The 24,611-nt window shown below is 34.5% G+C and overlaps 1 protein-coding gene and 1 long non-coding RNA gene across 2 annotated transcripts; both read left to right on the top strand.

The window, feature by feature from the left end:
• The first annotated feature begins 4,099 nt into the window (after window positions 1-4,099).
• On the top strand, window positions 4,100-4,565 carry LOC120193225. The gene is made up of 2 exons (XM_039195780.1): window positions 4,100-4,201; window positions 4,281-4,565. Exons 1-2 carry the CDS (start codon window positions 4,100-4,102, stop codon window positions 4,563-4,565), a joined length of 387 nt encoding a protein of 128 aa, XP_039051711.1.
• A 5,333-nt stretch (window positions 4,566-9,898) lies between these two features.
• Window positions 9,899-22,481, top strand: LOC120193190. The gene is made up of 3 exons (XR_005522847.1): window positions 9,899-9,909; window positions 14,123-14,127; window positions 22,403-22,481. It is a non-coding gene; the product is annotated as an uncharacterized LOC120193190 (long non-coding RNA).
• Window positions 22,482-24,611: the final 2,130 nt, after the last annotated feature.

The following is a 24,611-nucleotide window of genomic DNA, read 5'->3' as shown; positions in this document are numbered from 1 at the left end:
AATTAGCATGCCATGAGATGGAGTGATTATGATTATGTATGTGATACCTTTAGGTAAATTATTTTTGGCACTGTGGGTGCAAATGAGATGATTGCACTTGCAGTGCATATTATGTTATGAATATAACGATTTAGCACTAAAGTGTTTATTACACACATTCGTCTGACTTACGTTCCATGTATTCTCATAAACATACATTGGGCTATGAATATAAAAGTTAGCTATAAATCCGAAAAGAAAGTATGAATATGAAAATAAGTTATGAATCATAAAGTTAATTCTAAAATGTGAAAGTATTGATTATGAAAAGAAATATGGAAGTTCTAAAATGCATCTTAAATAAAAGATTTTGACATGAATTATTATGTCAGTTATTGGTTATCATGGTTTTGACAAAATCATGAAATGATGATTTTTTAAATTTTCTAATGAGAAAAGAAAACAGCTTAAATAAATAAATTTGACATTTTATTTTCATGATTCTTATGGATATTTGAGATATTGGTTTTGACAGGTTTTATGGATGAGGAAATAACTAGATAAAGTCGGTTTGTGAATATCGAAAGTTTTTTTTTCTTTATTAAGGAATATATTGTTTTGATTTTATTAAGTTGATTTATTTTTACATTTAATTCCTCACTAATTGTGTACTTAGTGTGTGATGATTTTCACACGTAAGTAAAGAAAAGAAAACAAAGTAAGGAGTTGAGCTTGGCATCAATCAACCAAGACTAATCACATGTATCAGTAATTGCATCCTATTATTTTAAATTTCCTAGATGTCATGTATATGAATAAGAAATGTTTGAGATATATTATTATGAAATAATTGATTACTATCAAAGGTTCGTGAAGAAACTTTTGATGATTGTTATTCCTCCGACTAAATTATTAAGAAAAGACACACTATTTATTTGGATTGATAAGTTCCAAGAAAACTTCCAGATGTTGAAAAGAATGTTGACATACACTCTAGGTTCAGTGATTTATAGTAATGCATCTTATAATGGTTTGGGATGTGTGTTCTTACAAGAGGAAAAGTTAAGGCGCCCATGTCCTTTAAAGCAATTAAGGAATCATGATAGAAACTATCTAACTCATGATCTTTAGTTAGTAAGAGTTGTGTTCTCTTCATTGATACAATGCCACTATCTATATGGTAAGTGACGCTATAACTATACGAATCTCATAAGTCGAAAGTATGTATTAATTTGAAAGAGTGAAAAATAAAAGAAATAAATTTAATTCCTTAAAATATGATGATGTGCTTATTGGCTATCATCAAGAAAGACTAATTTTGTGACGGATATAATAAAGCTAAAAGACACATTTATTCTGAGAGCTTTGAATGTGAGATTGTCTTTAAAGAAATAGGATGCTTTAATTGTAGAATTAGAGTTATAGCCTATGTTGATAGATCAAGTAAAGGATATTTAAAGGAAAGATGAAAATGGATGTACTTGTCAAGGATAGAACAAGTGGGAAAAAGGTGAAACTAAATACCTTTAAGTTAAATTGATGAATGTTTGTGTTATCGAGAAAAAAGTCGATATTAGTAGCAAGTATGCAAAAAAACTATCACAAAGTTTGTTTTTAAGTGTCTGACATGTCAAAAAGTAAACTAAAGCATCAAGCATCTTCTGCATTATTGTAGCTAAAGTTCATCCCTAAGTGGGAATGGAAACAAGTTACAATGGATATTGTAACAGGTAAATATTATTCAAGATCATCTCAAGATAGTTGTTAATCAACAAAAGTCATTTAGATTTGAAAAGGAAAGAGATATTCTATTAAGTTGGCGATAAGTGTTTCTTAAAGTATCAATCAGATTTATCTCATGATATTGTTCCGGATGATATTAACATTCAATCAAAGTTTAGTTTATAAAATCAGTACTTAGTAAAGTTTGCTAGGGAAATCAAAGGCTGAGAAAGCTAATTCGAAAACAGAGCAAGATATGAAAAAACAATATATTCATCTGTTTACATCATCTGTATATTGAAAATTTGAGGACAAATTTTCTTAAGGGGGGAATTGTAATACCCTAAAATTTTGAAGAGTGACCAACATGTAAGTTTTGGAAGATTGGTGACCAAATTAGAAATTTGGGAAAAGTTCAAGGACCAAAGTGATAATTTTTCCAAAAAGAATTTTTATTCTATAAATGAAAAGTTTATCTTTAAATATGGAGTTGTTATGGAATTCAGATTTTGATCTAGGATTAGTAGAAAAAGTTATTAAGCGATAAAATTCGATAAAATATCTGGTTATCCGGATCGAATCAGAAGTCTACAAAAATTCGAAGTGTAACACCCCAAAATCCTAGCCTAGGAGAATTAAGTTACATTGCCTAGGGTAAAAACCAAATTAAATTGAAATTTAAATTAATGGAATTAAATAAAGATCTAATTGAATTATTTTTTTGAATTAATTGAATTATATTGGATCAAATTGAGTTGCCAAAGTAAAAACAAAGTTTAATTGAAAATTAAATTAATTGTATTGAAAGAAGACCTAATCGAATTTTTTAGGATAATTATTAAGCTAAATTAAAACTTGGATTAATTGAATTAAACAAGGACCTAGTTGAAAAGAGTAAAAGAGTAGTAACCGAAATTATAGTGATCAAGTTGAAATAAAATGCAAATATTATTATTGCATGCTAAAATCTTAAATTCCTATAATTGCCCTTGAATAGTTGGTTACTTAAGAACTAAGGGGGGCTAGTTTGAACAATTCCACCTCCATTAAGGATGAAATAATATCACCATTCCCATTTCATTTGGTAACCTACCTAAGAAAGAAAAAAATGGAGAGAATTCAAGTGGGAGTATTTTTCCATGCGTGTTGAATTTCAAGCTTAATTTGATTAGGGAATTAATATAGTTTACAAGCAAGCTTTCTCCCTCTATTTCCACTCAAAAATTTAGAGTTTAATTTAGTTGATTCTTAAGAAAATTTTAAGTTTGTTCATGGAAATAATTCCAATTGATGGTGCATGATATTAGAGATTTTTGATGGTCATGTTGAATCAAATTCAAGAGAGTAAGAACCTTGCTAAATTGGAAAACATGGGGTCATCATTTTGAAGTTAAAACTGAATGGATTATTCATGCATGTGACCAAATCAAGAAAATTGATAGGTTGTGTACCAAATTGGAAAAATTGGTGTAGGAACAAGTTGCTAAAAATGAAAACTATAATGGGTTTGATGCATTAAAAATAGACAATGTTGTGAAATTATGGAAATTTGACCTTCGAAGTGAAATTAGCCACTATAGTTTAAGAATTCAATCAGGAACTGTTTTGAACAAATTGGTAAATTTGGGGTCTAATTGGAAAGAACTGAATACTGTTAAAAATAATTGAAAAAAATAAAAGGACCATAATGAATAAATAGTAAAGTTCAAATGATCAATTTGAGAGAATTAGAAAGTTTGCAGGTGATATATGGGTAAAATAGTTAAATTGGATAGTTTTGAGAAAACTGTTAATTAAAGGACTTAATTGAAGTATTAAAGGTTAAGGTGAATATGAAAATTCAAGGAAAGGATAAAATTTAATAATGGTAAAAATATCTAAGCTAAACTGGTAAGGATTTTTGGTGAATTAGTTCACCAAAGTACATTGAATTACAAGAGTGACAGATTGGTCACTGGAAAATCGTCTAACTTCAAATATAAAGCTGTAACTTTATATAAGAAACTAAAATGCAAGACATACATGGTTGAAAAGATAATTGAATTAGATTTCTAAGGGTATAAATAAATCAAAAATACGATGAGTAAATTAAAAGTTATGGACATATTACACTAAGGTGTACAATCTGCCAGAATAGAATCTATTCGCTTATGCATCGCGTCAATTAAAGTTGTATAAGCACAACTATCCCACTCATGATCTAGATTTAACTGATGTAGTTTTTGCTTTGAAGATCTGGAGACATTATCTCTATGGAGAAAAGTTTTACATCTATATCAATCATAAAAGCATGAAGTATCTACTTACTCAAAAAGAATTGAATTTTATACAGCGTCGCTGGTTGGAGCTTCTAAAGGACTATGATTGTGAGATAGAGTATCATCCAGGGAAGGCTAATATGGTGGTCGACGCCTTGAGCTGTAAAGAGATATCCGATCTGAGAGCCTTGTTTGCCAGTTTGAGTTTGTTTGATGATAGTAGCATGTTAGCAGAGTTACAAGTTAAACCCACTTTGGCCGAAGAGATTAAGGACAAAAAACTCCTTGATAGCTAGCTCCTTGCTTCCCATTGTTGAACAGGTTGAGCAGAGATCGAGTTCAGACTATACATTGGATCAAGATGGTATTTTGTGCTTTCACAGTTATTACTGCATCCTTAAAGATGATTTGTTGAAACATGATATTCTTCAGGAGGCTTATAGTAGTCCTTATGCTAAGCATCCTAGCGGGGACAAAACGTACAAGAATCTCAAGGAGCACTACTTTTGGGCTGGTATGAAAAAGAATATTTTAGATTTTGTAGTGAGGTGTCTAACTTATCAGCATGTTAAGGAAGAGCACCAGTATCCGTCTGGATTGTTATAGTCAATTAAGATTCCTGAGTGGAAATGGGAGCGCACTACGATGGAATTCGTTACCGATCTTCTTCTGACTCCTTCCAAAAAGGATTCTGTTTGGTTGATTGTTGATCGACTCACCAAGTCAGCTCACTTTATCCGTATTCAAGTTAATTGTTCTTTGGACAAGTTAGCTAGATTGTACATTTCTGAGATTGTACATTTCTGAGATCATTAGACTTTATGGTATTTTTTGTCTATCATATCTGACTGAGATCCGAGGTTTACTTCCAAGCTTTGCATGAGGCTTTGGGTACTCATTTGAATTTCAGTACAACTTCTACCCACTGACTGATGGTCAGTCTGAGCGAGTGATCCAAGTGCTGGAGGATATGTTATGAGGTTGTGTGATTAACTTCTATGGTAGTTGGGAAGATTTATTATCCTTAGCCGAGTTTACTTACAATAACAGTTAATAAGCAAGTATTCACATGGCACCGTACGATGCTCTGTATAGACGTAGATGTCGTACTCCTATCTGTTGGACAAAGGTTCATGATAGAAATAATTTGGGTCCAGAGTTAGTTCAAGAGACTGAGGATACTTACAGATTGATCCGTGATCACCCGAGGGAGGCATTTGATAGGCATAAATCATACACAGATCAGCGACAGAAGGATATTGAGTTTGAGGTTGGGAATCACGTTTTTTTGAAAGTATCTCCGTGGAAGAAAGTGTTGACGTATGGGTAAGTTGAGTCCGAGATTTATTGGGCCATATCGTATTCTGAAGAGAGTTGGACCTATTATTTATCCGCTTGATTTGCCTCCCCAGATCAGTCGCATTCATGATGTTTTTCATGTATCCATGTAAAGGTGATATCGTCCAGATCTAGGTCACATCATTCAGATTGAGGAGGTAAAGTTGAGACCTGATTTATCTTATGAGGATGAGCCTATTCAGAATTTAGATCAGGATGAGAGAGTTCTTCAGAATAGGTGTATTCCGTTGTTCAAAGTTCAATGGAGTAACTATGGCCCCTCAGAAGCTACTTGGGAGACATTGGAGTTAATGGAGGCTCAAATTCCACATATTTTACACCAGGTAAATTTCGAGGATACAATTTATTTTAAGGGGGAGAGTTATCACAAACCAAAATAGGGCCTAAAATTTTCTTAAATTTTTTTTAGGAGTAAATTAAATTTTTATTTAATTTAGGGACCAAAGTGAAATTTTGATTAAATTCATATCCAAATTCAGAAAATAACTAAAATTGGAGGACCTATAATGTGATTTACCATTTTCTTTTTAGGGTTTATATAACCCCTCAAATCTGGAAAAATTTCAATTTTTTTATTTTCTCTCTTCAATATTTTCATCTTTTAGAAAGAAATCTTTGATCGTCGTTTCGTCGTTGACCGTTGCTCCATTTTCGACACCTCCCACACCATCGTGTTTCTTGTGTCGCCCGAGTCCTCCAGTGTCCACTTTGTCTCCGTTGTCTCCGGCGTGTGAATGGGTGAAAAATATTTAGTTTTTAACATTTAGAAATCGACCTCTTTGCCATTCACCATTGTGAACTAAGCTTGGTAAGTGTCTCAAAACCCCTTAAAATAGCTGTAGGAATTTAAAAACTATTGGCCTTATACGACGCCGCACGCGCCCCACTCGTCTCCATCTGTGCGTGGGGAAGTCCCACCACCTGGTGGTTTCTAGATTTTGCCCGAACCCGACCCGTCTGTTTAACCCGACCCGCTAACCCATGTCCGACTCGACTCGGTCCGACTGTTGACCGTTGCCTTTGACCCAAAAACTTAAATTTTTTGTAAAGTCATATTTTATGTTTTTCGATGTCCTAAGTCCGATTCCAAAGTCCGTTTTGCCAAATTTTAACCCGAAAGCCCCAAATTGAGCTCGTTAATCCGAAAATGCTTAGTGTTTTTAGCATTTTTGCTTAATGTTTTAGGATTTGATTATGGAATTGATTCGAGAATATATTTTCATAAAGATACTCAAGTTTCACCCGACCAAGGGTCGATCAGATCTGGTGTTTCACATCCGTCAGACTCGCTCGATCCACGTTCTATGAGAGTTACCCGTAAGTTTCCATAAATTATTTAAATAAAGTTTAATAATATTCATAGTAGGATTCTGATATGGATTTTCCGATTCGTAGGATCTAGTACTACCACTAATCGTGATCAACAGACTCAGTAGTAGGCTTCCCTATCAGACACCTCAAATCGGTACAAGTCTGTTTCTTGTTGGTGTTACATTACTGTTTTCAACTATCTGTTTGAAGTGTTTTAGATTTCTGATAATACTAAATATTTTTAAGACACAATACTTGATTTTCTGAACACGGTTTATCTGATATTTGATTTATTGTATATTTCTGATATGATCTCTGAACTACCGTATTTTCGTATCTGATTTTTGAAAATGGAATATTTTCATGTTTTAATGGATTAAACTACCGTTTTCATTCGACTGTATACATGTTATTTATGTCATTGGGGGTTTTATTGGAGTAAGTATCTCAAACCTAGTCTATGACTTGTAAGATCTTACTGCTTTTCGCAGGCTCCTCTACTTTGTGCACAGAATAAGACCTTACCGCAGGCTCCTATGCTTTGTGCACAGGGCAAGCCCTTATTGGATGTATAGGTGGGTGTATTGTTCTGGGGAACCTACACATTCTGGTGATCAGACGGGGGTAGTGTTCATGTTTTAAAGTATGTTTAATGAACTGATGTTTACTAAGGTGTTTTATCTGTATGTTTTTATACACCGTAAGGAGCACACTGAGCTTTTTGGCTCATTCCGTAAATTTTAACCTTTTCAAATAATAGTAGACTAGGCTAGCAGACTTGACATCAAGAGGATCGACTACTCCTATTTTTGTACTAATGTATATCTCTATATGCCTTTGTTATACTTTGGTGACACGTGTTTTGCTACTATCTTGATATATTTGTATTACCAGTATTTTGTTCTGTAAATGTTTTATACGATTTTCTGATATATGTATATATGTTTATCGTATGAATCATTATTATGGATTTTAACATTGTTTTAAATATAAAAAAGAATTTCTGAATGCGATATGTAACCGCCTAGATTTGGGCATAACATCCAGGTCAGGTCTAGGGGGTTACATTCAATATGATGTTACAATGATACCATTTGTTAAAACCATAACATATAAATATGAAAATAATCAGGATCTAAATGTGCCAAATCATCAAGAATAAAATACTAGATGTAGAAACGTACCTGGATTAGTAGGTTGAAATCCTTGAATCTTTCTTTGATTGTGATCTTCCATGAAAATAGAATTCTCGTGAGTATAAACTCTCTAACGAAATAAGAGAAAATATGAGGTTATCTATTTCTTGGGGCAATAACGCCTTTATGTAGCTGATTTAAGAATCAATTATTGTTTGTACTTATAATTCTGCCACTAATCAAATTATAAATATAACTTTAATATTATTTACACTTTTATTCCCATGATACATCTAACACCTCATAACTTTATAACACTATTTATCACTTAATTTATGTCATATTTTATGATAATAATATACATTATAAATATGTGTCCATAATTATGGATTTTAATCGAACCTTTTTTCCACCCAATAGATAAAGCTTTGACTTAAATCATCAAGGTATTCCGAAAAAATTTAAAACTATCAAAGTCAGGCCCATTTTTTAGATTTTAGTGGCCGAGAGCGAATATAAAAATTAGGCCTCCAATAATAAGTATCTAAAAAATTAAATTGTAAGTGCAAGAAAAAATAAATAAATTTGTTTGTAAATTATTTTTTACTATGTTTAATAAACTCTCTAATAAATACATAGCTATCTTAGACATTTTCGGGACCCTGAGCGAAACTAAAAGATAGACCCTTATAAAATAAAAGTATATTCTAATACTTTGAATAATTAATTTAATATTATGTTAATAAATCGTATAAAAATGATTAAATTAGGGGCTTAAACTATAAAAGTAAAAAGTATGATTGAAAAACTTAGGGACCCCAATTATAAACGTAAACAGTTATATTAAAAAAAGGGCCATCAATTTTAAAGGTAAAAAGTGAGATTGAAAAACATTAGGGGCCTAAATTATATGAGTAAAAATTGGGTTTAAAAAAATTAGAGACCTCAATTATAAAAGTAAAAAAATGAGATTGAAAAAAAAAACATGAGCTTAATTATAAAGGTACAAGGTGGGATTGAAAAACTTAGGATCATCAATTATAAATGTAAAAAAAATGGGATTGAATAAAATTAAGGGCCTCCATTATAAAGAGAAAAATAGGATTACAAAAATTAGAGACATCAATTATAAGGATAAAAAACTAAAATTAAAGAAAAATTAAAGGTTTAAATTATAAAATAAATAATATTATAAAAAAATTAGGAGCCCCATACAAAATGAGGGGCATGAACAGTTGGTCAAGGTGTGCCCCTAATAGCAAATAGTAATAATAATAATAATAATAATAATAATAATAATAATAATAATAATAATAATAATAAATAAATATAATTTTAATGAAAATTGAAAAATAATTTAAAAATATAATATCAATATCGTTCTTGATTTTTTAATGATGGATAATCAACAAAATTAAAATGTAACGTTAAGTATAATTTAAAAATAATAATAATTGAATAACCAAAACAAAAATAAAATAATAGATGGGTGACTAAACAAATAATTTATTATTTTTAATTATATATGAATTTCATAATTTTGGACCTTGGGCAAGAGGGGGCCTAGGAAGTGGCCCTCTTGCCCACGCTCAAATATGGGCTTGATCAGAGTATTAATCAAGTAGAAAGTAAGATTAGATGTACGTGTTAATAACTATAAATTTTATATTACTCATACTACCTAAAAAATCATTTACAAGTTTGTGATTCGTAATATTTTAATGTTTGTAGTTTGTATGATACCCTATGTAAATAATGAATTAAGGGTTTTGTATGCTATGATATATGACTGATTTATTGAACATATGACATGAGATTGTGTTTCTTATCTGTTTAATAGTTTAGTATTTGAGTAATTGTGTGCTACAAAAATTTAGGTTCACACAATCTATTCCCGGATCAAGTATTAATTTAGATAGTATGCATAAAATTATTGAGGAAGGAAGACAAATATTGACTAGAGGACGTAACACTTAGAATGGTTTTATATCTGATTGATAATTTATTGTAAATTTTAATACAAGATTTTGATGGATCACATGTCATGGCTCAAACATTAAGGAAAATTATATCTACTCTCTAATTAGCAACAAGTCAGGTCTATTCATATGTATAGTGAAAAATATTCAATGATGCAATATCACGTCCCCAACTAATCGGGAAAGAGCGAACCCTAGTGACTTTATTATTAGCTTCGCCTAGACCACCACAATAGATATTTTCGATGCCACCAATGTTGTTGAATATTGCAGAGAAGTTCAAGGAGAAATGGAAGAAATGAACTCTTTACTTCATTCTATCAAGAAAACCATATTTCAATACAGTATACACTATTGTATTTATACAGCTTACTTACAAAACTTTAGCAATTCAAGAAAACTACCTAACCAACTAGTTGTAAAGTTGTTAGACTGCTAAGAACCTGCTAGACTAATAAACTTATAACAACCTAACTTCTAGACTATCTTCTAGAACTTCCTTAAGCATGGACATGCATAAAGTTGCATAAGCATGCATGACGTTGCATAAGCATGCATGACGTTGCACGAGCACACGTGAGCACATGCCTCAACTAAGATAGCTTTCAGCATTCTTTCAACATTCTCCCTGCTTCTTCCCATCTTCAACAAACAAACACACATTTAGTTTATCACGAAAGCTAGCAAAAGTTGTTTTTGCCAAGGGTTTAGCCATTCGCAACTTGATGAGCTGCTAGAACATAACTCACACATAGTTGATTCGCAACAATTCTTCCCCGGACAAAATGCACGTCAAAGTCCACATGCTTGGACTGAGAGTGGTACACTAGATTGAGGCTCAATGTGATTGAACTAGTGTTGTCACACCATATTGTTGGTTGTTTATACTGTGGCACCTTCAAATTAGTGAGCAAAGCATCAACCCATGCTACTTCTGCTGTTGGATCTACGAGACTTCTATATTCAGCTTCCATGGTTGATCGTGACACCACCTTTTGTTTTCTTGCACTCCATGATACCAAACTTCATCCAAAAAATACCTAATAACTAGACATTAATCGTTATCATCAGCACATCCACCCCAATCAGCATCCGAGAAAGCTGATATATGTAATTTTCGTAGCATGAACCCCAGACCATAGTTTAACTTCCCAGCTAGAAAACGTAGAATACGTTTAGCGGTAAGCAGATGTTGCTCTCTTGGGGCATGCATATATTAAGCCACCTTGTTCACACTAAAGGCAATATCAGGCCTTGTGTGACACACATAGAGTAGCCCCCACCCACTAAGCTACGAAATTCTCGAGCATCAACAAGCAATTCCCTTCATCCTTGTTCAACTTCGAGAAAGATACCATAGGAGTAGAAGTGAATGAAGCCTTGATCATCTTTGACTTCTCAAGCAATTCTAAAATATACTACTTTTGACTAAGGATTAAAAGCTGGTCACACCGCTTGACCTCAATGCATAATAAATAGTGTAGCTCACCCAAATATTTTAAAGAGAAGTGATTCTTTAACATCATAACCACCTTCTCAATTTCATTCGTTGATTGCCCAGTAACTATTATATCATCAACATACACCAAAATATATGTTGACACTCCCCCTTCTGTCAAAACAAAAAGAGAGACATCAGCTCTGGATTCTTTAAAACTGAATTACACGAGGCTACTTTTTAGCTTAGCATGCAAATTTCGTGCTGCTTGACGCAACCTATAGAGAGACTTTTGCAGTTTGCACACCAACTTGATGCCTTCAGGAGTATAATGCTCAAACCCATGTGGTTGTTGCATGAACACATCTTCATTCAAGTCACCATGAAGAAATGTGTTGTTCACATCAACTTGTCTTAATGGTCATCCTCCAGAAACAACAAGAGCAAGTATAACATTCAATGTAGAAAACTGCACAACTGAACTAAAAGACTCCTTGAAATCTTGCCCAGGTACCTGAGAATATCCCTTAGCTACCAATCGAGTCTTGTATCGTTGAACAGTTCCATCAGAATTACATTTTATTTTAAACCACTTGCAACCAATAGTGGTCTGTCCTTCAGGTAACTTGACAAGGGACCATGTACCATTACTTTGAAGAGAAGTAAGCTCAACATGCACAACTTCTTCCCATTCCTTGGATTTCATGGCTTCATCAATAGAAGCAGGAAGAAACTCATCAAAGGAACTAAAAAAGACTTCGGATTTAAAGATCCCACATTTGCTTCTCGTTAGCATAGGATGTTGATTAACAGAGGATACATTATGCTCAATAGAAGACTGCATTCCAGCAGTGGTTATGTTTTTAGGTACTTCAGTAGGTAACTGTGGAGGCTCAGGAACACTAGACTCAGCTACATTATCATCCATAGTTGAATCAGCACCACCTTGGAAGCTATAGTTAGCACCAACTTGGATGCTAGAGTCAACACCATCTTCATGTGTATACGATTATGTGTTAGGGTGTGTTGATGAACCAGACACAACCCTTGTTCTCACTCGTTCAGGAACAACCTGCAAGGGAGCTGACCACCATGCACTATTATTAGACACACACTCAGGTTGTTGCTTATCTGCAAAAGAAAACACATCCTCATCAAATTTAACATGCCCCGAGATATAAACACGACCATCCTGACCAAGACAATGAAAACCTCGATGATGCGAGCTGTAACCCAAGAATACACAGGGTGCAGATCGAAACATCAACTTATGCTGCTTAAAGGGCTCAAATGAGAAAAACAACGACAACCAAATACACGTAGTGCCTTGTAATCTGGTTATGAACCAAATAACTTCTCAATCAGTGAGCTATTGCCTAACACTCTGGTAGGCAGTTGATTTATTAAATTTGCAGTTGTGGCCACAGCATACGACCAGAATCGAAATGGAAAATCAGCATGTGCTAGAAACAGAAGAGCTAACTCAACCAAATGTCGGTGTTTACGTTCAACTACTCTATTCTGCTCGGATGTGTGAGGACACGTGATCCGATGAGAAATACATGCACGAGTTAGCTCACATGACAACCTCTTGTATTCGCCTCCCCAATCACTCTGAACAAACTTAATGGGAAAAGAGAATTAAGTGGCAACCATGGTTTGAAATAACCGAAACGCATCAAGAGCCTAGGCTTCATCTTTTATCATGTACACCCATGTATGACGTGTACATGCATCCACAAATGACACATAGTATCAATAACCACAAGAAGGAATATGTCTAGTACCCCAAAGATCAGTAAAAACAAGTTGAAAAAGGACGACATACACACTAGTATAAGAATCAAAAGGCAACTTGTGATTCTTTCCCATGCAACAAGCAACACAAGTTGTATTCATGCTATTTGGAATGTTAACATTGATCGAATTAATACATCTTTCAAAGTATGAAAAGTAGTATGTCCTAATCTCCTATGCCAAAGATCAAATACACTTGAACCAACAACATTATTGACCTCAAATTTATTACACGAGAAGGCTTTAGACTCTATAGCAACTGTGTAAATCCCTTCACGTTTTTGTCCTCAAAGAATCACCGCACCAGTCACTTTATCTCGAACAAATCACTCATCAGCATGAAACTCAAGGAAGACATTGTTGTCCCTAGCAAGCTTGGACGCCGAGAGCAAATGTTTTGTTATTTTTGGCACATGCAAGGGATCATTCAATATTAAAGCTTGAGAATAAGCATGTAAAACAATTTTACCAATCGAGTTCACCGCTAGTGACACACCATTACCTACTAGAAGATTACCTGGGCCGATAAAATCAGTGGAATGCATTATCTTGGGGACATCTGGGGTTACATGATGGGTTGCCCCCGAATCAACAACCCAATGCTCACATGAAGTAACATTTTCTTGAGGTAGACAAGAAGAGGACACACTAGCTTTAGCACTGTAGCAAGAGCACAATGAATCAAATGTGGCACAGTTAGCAGCACCAGACTCATCCTTGGACCGTGATGAACCAGAAGATGCATTGACACCAGGAAAATCTCGATCAAATCGATACCAGCACTGATCAACATAATGCTCATTCTTACCACACAACTGACACTGAAGACGAGCACGACCTTGACCACATCCACCAGATCGACCACCACAAAATGACTCAGTCGAGCCAGTCATCGATCTTCCTAAAGCAACATGAGCACTCATTGGAAGGTTCTCAGGCTGAGAGTCAAACCCAACAATATACGTTTCAGCATCAACAAGCATCGAGTAAACATCCAAAGAAAGAGTTTCTCATGTGGTAGTGATCACTGCCATGAATGGCTGATACTCCCAAGGTAATCATTTAAGGATACTCACAATATGTTCAACTTGAGACACCAGACTTCCACAAGAAGCAAGTGCATCATAGATTTATTTAACACAGATGAGGTAAACTCGTACGAAATCATCACCTTTCTTCATAGACTGAAGTTTGTAATGCAAATTCATAACCGTGGTGGTAGATCGGTTTGCAAAGAACTGTAAAACCGTGTTCCATATAGCAGCGGCTGACTCAGCACCAACGAACTGCGGCAACAATGAAGTATTGATCATGGATAGGAGCCAGAACGCAAGAGAACTATCTTGTTCTAAAAAATCTTCATAGGCTTCATTAGTAACAGTTTCACCATGCTCATCAACAACCGTCGCCGGTGGAGCTGGTAAGGAACCATTCAGCAATCGTTCAAGATGGTGACTGCGAACTGTAAGTAGAACTTGTTGCTTCCATAAAAGGAAGTTCATCTCATCAAGCACCACATTTACACGTTTGTTGGTAAACATTCGGGCTTGCGAGGAGGACGAATCACCAAAGAGTACCATCGCAGCTAGCAGAGGACTCCAAGACCGAAAGCGAATGATACCATGTTGAATATTTTAGAGAAGTTCAAGAAGAAATGGAAGAAATGAACTCTTTACTTCATTGTATCAAGAAAGCCATATTTCAGTACACTATACACTACTATATTTATACAACTTACTTACAAAGCTTTGGCAATTCAAGAAAACTACCTAACCAACTAGTTGTTAAACTGTTAAGAACCTGCTACACTAACAAACTTATAATAACCTAACTTCTAGACTAACAAACTTATAACAACCTAACTTCTAGACTATCTTCTAGAACTTCCTTACGCATGGACGTGCATAAAGTTGCATGAGCATGCATGACGTTGCACGAGCATGCATGACGTTGTACGATCACAAGTGAGCACAAGCCTCAACTAAGATAGCTTTCAACATTCTTTCAACAAATGTTTATCCAAATCATGTAGATGCAGCATTCATCATAATTCCACCTCTTTCGAGTTTAACAATATTTTACACTGGTACTATATATTGGACCTGGTATTTGTTTCATATGTCATATTCATCTATAAAATGTTTTGAATTTTTAAAGTTTTTTTAGCGGTGAATTGCTGACTAGACACCTTTCTAATCGTTATTCTTCTAGATCATCCATCATCATACAACTGGAATACTTCGATGAATAAATTCACCTGATCAACGCATAACGATTCTTGTAATGTTGGAGATACTATTGATAACGGAGTAAATAATGATGATGATCCTATTCAAGAATATATATACTAAAAATCTTACACGTAATTGACAACCAGCAAACTAGGAAACTCATTTACATAAAGGTCATATGAGATATGATTTTTATAACAATATAAGTTGAATACCTTTATTTTCTTTATCAATATTGCATTGTTATATTTCGTTTACATTTAAAATATTATTTTTAATTTTATTTCATTCAACACAAATAATTATTTATAATTCATATTTGAAAAATAAAAAATTTAAACACATAAGGATGCAATAATGTTTATGAATATTATAGTAATATTTCGATTTTTAAAGGTTCAAAATATTTAATATAATTAATTTGAATACATATTTTATTGTGGTTCGAGGAGAGTTCTAGGGCTGGGGAAGGTGGAGGGGACGAGTTGTGCGGGAAAATGCGGTTAATTTTAGTCGGACATACTTTTTACGTAAACTAAAATATATACTGATTAGATTGTTACAGAAGACAAAAATATATTTTGTTAAATGTGCTTTCCAAAATGTATAACTGATACGATACGTCTTTATTTTATGTAATAAAAATAAATATCAATTTTATAACTAATCTTTAAAAACATTATATCTATAAATAAATTAAAATTTTATTAGATTAATTAATTAATTAATTAAAAGAAACGGTATATTTGATTATTAAAGCCGCATATTACTATTATTCATTGTTATTCAGAGCTTTTTTTTTATATATTTTCATGATTAGTAGTTGCTACTCATTTATAAATATATAATACTAAAAAGACAACGAGAGTGTTGACACAAGTGGTAAAAATTTAGGATTTTGAGTTTGCAAGACTAAATTTAAATTTTACTATCGTCACTTTTGGTGGACAATCTGTAAATTCCTAAATAAATCTCAATTGAATTTTAGATATATCATGATTCTGGACGGGAGGATTTACTTCTAAACTAAAATTTTTAATATCAATATATATATAATACTTAAAAAATAATTTAGCGTTCCCGTTTTCCTATGTTTGGTTCAAGTAAAAGAGGGGAGTCAACGTAAATTCTTTTACTGTCAATGTAAAAATCAGCCCCAAACTCTGTAAAACAACTTATCCTTTGAAAAAGGTTAAGTCATTTTCGAGACGCTCCTTCACATTTCCCCTTCCTCTCTCCACACCCAAAATTAGTCGCGATCCAGTGGTCTTCATCTCACCGGTGAAACTGACTCAAGAGAACGATCATCTTCTCATGTAAATCTCTCTTTTCATCTTCTCGGTTCTTCTTCTTTGAGATAGATTTGTAAAAATCTCTCATTTTAAAATTCTTTGTTTGTTGCTTCCTTCCTCATCCGTAAATCAATTGTTTATTTCTTGATTTTTATGCGAAACACAAACAAAACCCACAAAAATGTCGATCAACATGAAAACCCTTACGCAAGCTATGGCCAAAACGACTATCGTTATCGAGAAAACCGTTCAAATAACCATGCAGGAGGTAACTGGTCCCAAAGCTCTCCAGGACTATGAACTCCTTGACCATATCGGTTCCGCATGGCCAGGTCTTGCCTGGAAGTTGTACACCGTCAAGGCTCGTGACGGAACGCGTCCCCACCAATATCCCACGGTATGTGTTTGGCTACTGGTTAAGAAGGTTCTGTTGAAGGCACGATCTCGTGCGGGCCTCTCCAAGTATTAAGCATTGCAGTAGGCAAAGCTTGAAATACACAAATAGAATATCATAAGTATTTTCATTAAGCTTGAATTACACTTCACCTAAGCTAATTACTTATAGAAAATTCACAACAAACTTTAACAAACTAACAGCTTGTAGAACAGTTTCCTAACAGACTTGACACGTATGCAAGCTACATCCATCAGCTACAATCCAGCTCTCATGCATGCCATGCATGAACTACTAAATCATGTGAACAGCACCCTCAGCTACCTTATTATCTCAACATTCTCCCTGCTTCTTCTTCTTCCCTTCTTTAACAATCCAATACACGTAGCTTTTCTCGAAACTATACAAATCCTGGTCTGGTCAGTGCCTTGGTTAGACCATCAGCCAGTTAAAACCCAGCAGGGACATAGCTGACTCGAAGATGACCAGCTGCAATATTTTATCGGATAAAATGTACATCCAATTCAACATGTTTGGACTGAGCATGGCATACGGGATTTACACTCAAAGCAACATCACTTGGGTTGTCACATCAAATCACAGGTGCATCACGCAATGACAACCCAAGATCACGGAGCAAAGCAGTAAGCCAAGTGACTTCAGCAGCTGAGTCAGCAATGCTCCTATATTCAGCCTCTATTGTCAACTGAGAGACTGTCTTCTGCTTCTTGAAATTCCACGAAACCAAACATCCTCCAAGAAAGACACAATAACCAGACATGGAACTACAATCACTGGCATCACCAGCCCAATCTGCATCAGAAAAAACTTTGAGACATAATCTAGCATCACTATCTGAGAACACCAACCCATAATTCAGTGATCCTGCCAAATAATGCATGATACGTTTGACTGCTACCAAATGTATTTCACGTGGAGACTGCATGAACTGAGCCACTTTATTGACTGCAAATGCTATATCCGGTCGAGTATGACAGACATACAAGAGAGCTCCCACAATGTTGCAATATTCTCGAGCATTAGCCAGTAGTGCACTAATTTTATCAGCAGTTTTTGCAGTAGCAACTATCGGAGTGCAAACAGGCGTTGCTTGACTCATATTAGCTTTCTTCAATAACTCACAAATACAAGCTCGTTGACTCAGCACCAAACCAGTACCAAATCTCTTAACTTCGATCCCCAAAAAAGATGGTAACTTACCTAGATCTTTAAGGGAAAATGAGTACTAAGCTTATGAATGACCTGATTAACAGCTTTAGCAGATGTGTCTGTTATGATAATGTCATCTACATATACTAAAACATACGTACATCAATCATCGTGAAGCCTAACAAAGAGTGACACATCTACTTTAGATTCAACAAACCTTAACTCCAATATATTGGCTTTAGGTTTGTCATTCTAATTGCGTGGGGCTTGGCGAAGACCATAGAGGGTCTTTTGTAACTTACACACCAATGGAGTACCATCTAAAGCACACTGCTCAAACCCTAGTGGCTACTGCATATACACGTCTTCATGTAATTCACCATTTAAGAAAGCATTATTGATATCAACCTGCCTCAAGACCCAGCCTCGAGCAACAACCATGGTCAAAAGTACATACATTGTTGATAATTTCACAACTGGGCTAAATATATTCTGAAAATTAAGACCAGGGACTTGTGTAAATCCTTTTGCAACTAGTCGAGCTTTATATCTAAGCACAGATCTATCAGGATTTCGTTTAAGTTTAAAAAGCCACTTACACCCCACCATATTTCTATCAACTGGCAAGGGAACAAGCACCTACATGTCATTCTCAAGTAAGGCTGAATATTCAACATGAACTGCTTCAGTCCATTTAGCAGACTGAAGAGCCTCTTTAATCATGGTTGGTACAACATCATCAAAGAACGTAGTATACACCTTTGGCTTAAACACAACACATTTACTTTGAGTCAGCATTGGATGACCAGTGATAACTGCAGCTCCTGTATTGTCACCAGGCAGTGATTGAGTTTGATCAGCAACCTTAGGATCTGCTTGACTAATACTTGGAACTTCAGCAGCAGACTCAGTATCTGACATTGACCGTGCAGTGTAGTGTCAGTATTATCTACAGGCAGTTGAGCAATATCTGGCACTTGAACACCACCAGTATGAAGCTTATTTGTATCCATTATTATATCAAGGGATCTACTCAAAGGCAACTCGAGTGATGACTGTGTGGTAGGCTTATCACTAGAAAATGGAAAGTTCCACTCATCGAACTTCACATGACGAGATACAATGACACAGTTATCAGGTGTTAAACAAATAAAACCTTTGTATTGAGAGCTAATACCTAAAGACGTGCATTGTTGAGATCGAAAGTCTAGTTTATGAGCATTGAATGGTATGAGATGAGGAAAACATCGACACCCAAACACTTTGAGCGATTCATAATCTGGCTTCTCATTGAACATACACTCAAAGGGGAACGTCCAGCTAATACCCTAGAGGGAAGTCTATTAATCAAATGCACAGCCTTAACTACTGCATATGACTAATAACTAGTTGGCATGGAGGCTTGTGCAAGTAAAACTAGTGCCAACTCAACTACATGCCGATGTTTGCGTTCCACTGCACCAATTTGTTCTTAGGTATGTGGACATGTAACACAATGAGAGATGCCAGCTTCAGCAAGCATTCGAGACAATCGACGATATTCACCTCCCCAATCACTCTAAAAAGACAAAATCTTCAGTCCAAATTGTGTCTTCACAAGGTGTTGAAACAGCTTAAATGCATAAGCAGCTTGTGACTTATCCTTAAGAAGATAAAACCACGTGTGTCTAGTGCATGAATCCACAAAACTAACATAATACTCATAGCCATTAGAAACAATAGGTGATGACCCCCATAAATCTGTAAACACAAGATGGAAAGGCAACTCATACATAGTGGATGAATCAGAAAATGGAAGTTTATTGCTCTTTTTTATATGACAAACAACACAAGTCTTATTAACAATTTTCTCAACATTTACATCAATTAATTTGCATATTTTTCCAAGGGTTTCATGTGCAGGATGCCCAAGGCGTCTATGCCACAGATCATACATACTATGTGAAACAACAACACTATTAGCTTCAAAGGAAGCATTCGTATTATTTATGTAATCTACTTGAAACAAATATAGACCATCCTTCTCATGTCCTTGAAACAACACTTCACCAGTTCCTTCACCACGAACACAACAATGGGAGGCATGAAACTCAGAGTATACCCCATTGTCCCTAGCAAGCTTCGAGACCGAGAGAAGATTTTTAGTTATCTTGGGAACATGAAGCAAATCATTCAACATCAATGATCGAGAAGAAGAACATAAAGTAGTTTTACCAATAGTTTGAATAAAAAGGAAATCTCCACTGCCAACAACAATTTTACCTGGTCCAGAAAGATCCTTTTGGCTAAGCAGCTTGGCTGAGTCAGAGGTTACATGATGTGTAGCCCCGGAGTCAACCACCCAGTGATCCCTTGTACTGGCAGTAACATGAGTCTAAGGCTACGAGGAATAGCAAACCTGTGCCTCAGCACGAGTTTTGGTATATCACACACACTCATCCTCACCAGCAGAAAATGTCTTAAGCCCGGAGTAGTTAGCAGAGCCTGACATACCACGAGCCACAACACGATCTGCTGACCGACCAGTGAAGGTCTGATCGAACCTGTACCAACAATCAACAACCAGGTGGACATTTTTTCCACACAAGTGGCATTGAACACGTGGTCGACCATGGCCACGTCCTCCACCTTGACCTGAATTATTAGATTTGATCATCAAGAACCATGATCATGAAAGCCATGACTGGCCGTTTTCAATCCATATTACACTATATGAGCACTCATCAGAAGAGACTCTTCCTGGGAATAAAACCCAACCAGTTGCATCTTTGCATCGATCAACATCGAGCAGATCTTGTCAAGGGACAACGCATCTTTCATGGTGATTATGAATGCAATGTATGGTTGATATTCACGAGGAAGGCCTTTTAATATGCTAGCAATATGCTCGGCTTGAAGAATTGCACTCTCATATGAATCTAACTTATCAAAAACTTATTTGATGCGAGTAAGGTATGTATGCATGCTATCATTCCCATTTTTAAGCGATTGAAGCTTTTAATGGAGACTGATAATCATCGTGGTAGACTGATTTGCAAAGAACTGTAGAACTGTGCTCCAGACCGCCGCTGCCGTCTCTGCTCCAACAAATTGGGACAGCAAATGAGAGCTAATCGTGGACAGTAGCCAAGACACTAGTGCACTGTCTTGTGCAACGTAGTCTTCATATAGATCATTCGACACCAAGTCACCATGGTCGTTCACCACCGTTGCAGAAGGAGGAGAGGTGGCTCCCGTTAGCAACCGTTCCAGTCGATGACTACGAACGGTCAACAAAACTTGATGCTTCCAAAGGAGAAAGTTTGATTCATCGAGTATGATGTTAACCTTGTTGTTGGTGAAGGTCTTCCCTACAGAGAACTCCATGGACACAAGAATAACACAACACACAAAAGCAACCTCAGGAACAGTCAGCAAATGATACCATGTTAAGCATTGCAGTAGGAAAAGCTTGAATTACACAAACAAAATATCAGAAGTATTTTTATTAAACTTGAATTACACTTCACCTAAGCTAATTACTTATAGCAAATTCACAACAAATTGTAACAAACTAACAACTTCTAGAACAGTTTCCTAACAGACTTGACACGTATGCAAGCTACATTCATCAGCTACAATCCAGCTCCCATGCATGCCATGCATGAACTACTAAATCACGTGAACAACACCCTCAGCTACCTTATGTATCTCAACACCAAGGTGGCTGAAGATTCATTCTTGGATCTGAAACGGGCCGATGTAGGGAAACTGGTCAGACTGAGGCATCCAAGTGTGGTCCACGTGGTGCATGCTCTGGACGAGAATAAGAATGCCATGGCAATTGTTACGGAGCCTTTTTTTGCGTCGGTGGATAATACACTTGGGAATGTCGAGAATACTACCATGGTTCCTACGGACCTTAAAGGGATGGTACCTGCTCTACTTACTTTCTCCTAAATGAGATTAAAAAATTTTGAATTACTCTAATACTTGGTATCAATGATTGAATGTTAAATGGTTCATCCAAATCTTGAATCATACTAAGTGAACCAAGTTGTGTAGTACTATTTTTTTAATGTTGTAAATGTCTATATTATGTAACATAGTTCTCTAAGGATTTTGATCCATATTAAAAGACCTGATGAGGTTTACACTGGTTGTCACAGGCCTACTGCAACCCGATTTTATCTAGGGTTGGGATCGACAGTGCAAGAACAAACCGAGTTCTTTAGGATTAAGTCTTGTTATTTTGGTCTTAGTTTTCTAGAATCAATTTTGTGCTCGATCCAATTTAAGACACGTTTGGAAAGTCACTTTGTATATGTTTGTCTAAATACTACTTTGCACTATGCAGAATGTCTTGATTACATCACATGGAGCTTGGAAGCTTGGTGGGTTTGGTTTTTCTATCTCAAAAGATCATGCCTCGAGTGTACCAACCTTCCATTATGTTGTAAGTAAAACGTTTGATATTTTATGGGTTTCGCTCAAGTAGTAATGGCGGGTATGGAGTTTTGGAAGAAAAGCTACTCATTGTACTCAAAAGAAAAATGAGAACATTTTTCATATAACTTGAAATCATTGTACTTGACCCTATTGAAATCAAAATATGAAACAAGGTAGAATAATGAAAAGCCCATTTTCTTTAGCTCTTCCGGTAGATGTGTGCATGGATGTTTGGTTGTTTATATATAAGGAAAAACTTGAATTTACTTGTCTAGCACATCTATACTTCTAATGCTCAACTCATGAACATAGTTGTGACTTCTTTTCTTAGGTTAGCCTTAGCACTGTGATATGAATGTCCTCTGTTTAATGTCTTAATATGATGTCATAAATTTTACATATGATCATACATATCATATTTATTGTTGTTTTTTCATTTATGAATGCCATTTTGACTCTTTTTTTTATCACCATTATTAGCTTATATTTTAAGTAATTTTCTTTCTACCTTTTAGGCTTTGCTTTCTTATGTGTTCCATTTTGACTTGTTGGCTATGTGAGCCTTTCTCTTTGTAAATATTAGTATGCTCCCTATGTTAATTTATCAAGTCATTGGTCATGATGGATGGCTTTGCTATTTTGCAGTAATGATATGCATTTCACTATTATATTATGATTTCATATGGTATGTGCAGGAATATGATACTGAAGATTCTGTCATCCTCTTCAGCCATCATTGGATTACATTGAACCTGAACTGGTTCGCAGTAAAGCATCTTCAGTTGGATGTTCTTCTGACATTTTCAGCTTTGGATTACACTGCACCTGAATTATTTCTGCACATGTTATAGTACTAATTATAGACTTCAACAATATTGTTGGTTTGATATGTTGTAGCACTAACTATGAATTAGACTTTGTATTATTACGGTTTGATAATATTGTTGTTTTAATGTTATAAACCCTTTAATTATACATTTTGACACTATTATTGTTTATTATAATGCTATGTACTATTGTTGTTTTAATGTAGTATATTATTAATTAAACCTACATAATATTTATATTATTTTTAATAAATTATTAATATTATATCAAAAAAACCTACATAATATTAATTATACATTGAAATTCATTTCTAAAAATACTAATGAATAAGCATCATGAAGATTTTAAACTTAAAATAGTTTATTTATAACACAATCAACATAAATTATTAATATTATCTAAAAATTTAGTTTGACAAACTTATAAAAATACAAAGTTTTATAAAAAATAATTATATAAAAGTAAAATAAACTTTTAATAAAACTAAAAGGTAAAGAATAAAAATATATTGAATATGTATGTTTCTTGATTAAAAACAGATTCTGAAAACTGTTTTAGAAAAATTAGTCAAACAGTATAAAACATTTTACAATATAACATCCAAACATTGGAAAATGTTTTCTAAAAAACGTTTTCCAGAAATATAATTCATTTTCCAAATTTCAATTTTCAGAAACTTTTTTCAGTGAAACAAACGGACCATTAACTTCTACAGTACTCTTTGTCCGTAGATATATTACTATATAGAAAAATAGTTGTAAATAACAAGTGGTGTTCAACTCAACAGCAACTAAACAAACTAGAAAACCGTGAAAAGAAATAAAATAATAAACGGTGAAAAATAAAAGAAGTTTTACAGTGAGACATTCTTAATATATAACTAAAAAAAGATATTATTAATTTTATTATTATTTAAATAATAAAATCGGTAAAAAAATAATTAATACATTATTATTTCTATCTAAAACATCAATGTTTTTCAACATTTCCGATAAAGTACCTAATAATAACAAAACTGATAGAAAAATAACAAAACTAATAAAACGCCCAATAAAAACAAAATTAATAAAAATATAATGATTTTAATAATTTTTACTGATTTTATTATTTAAATAATAACAAAATCTGTAATGTCTCGTATAATAAAATTGCCGCACGTTATCATTTCAAAAAAAAAAAAAACAAAGGGTCACAGGTTGGCCTTTCTTCATCTCTGCAAAACCAAGAAACATAAGCTATGAGGGCTCGAGGAGACAGAAAACAAGCATTGAGTAGAGAGAAAAAAAAAC

Source organism: Hibiscus syriacus, unplaced genomic scaffold (genome assembly GCF_006381635.1).
Source record: "Hibiscus syriacus cultivar Baekdansim isolate YM2019G1 unplaced genomic scaffold, ASM638163v2 tig00116989_pilon, whole genome shotgun sequence".
Classification (NCBI taxonomy): domain Eukaryota; kingdom Viridiplantae; phylum Streptophyta; class Magnoliopsida; order Malvales; family Malvaceae; genus Hibiscus; species Hibiscus syriacus.
This window is presented reverse-complemented; position numbering and strand designations above follow the sequence as displayed.

Excerpts from the sequence above, each read along its gene's own strand:
- LOC120193225 (XM_039195780.1), top strand. The coding sequence starts at position 4,100 with ATGGTGGTCGACGCCTTGAGCTGTAAAGAGATATCCGATCTGAGAGCC. Across the intron at positions 4,202-4,280 it reads GCATGTTAGCAGAGTTACAA|GTTGAGCAGAGATCGAGTTC; the intron begins GTTAAACCCACT and ends ATTGTTGAACAG.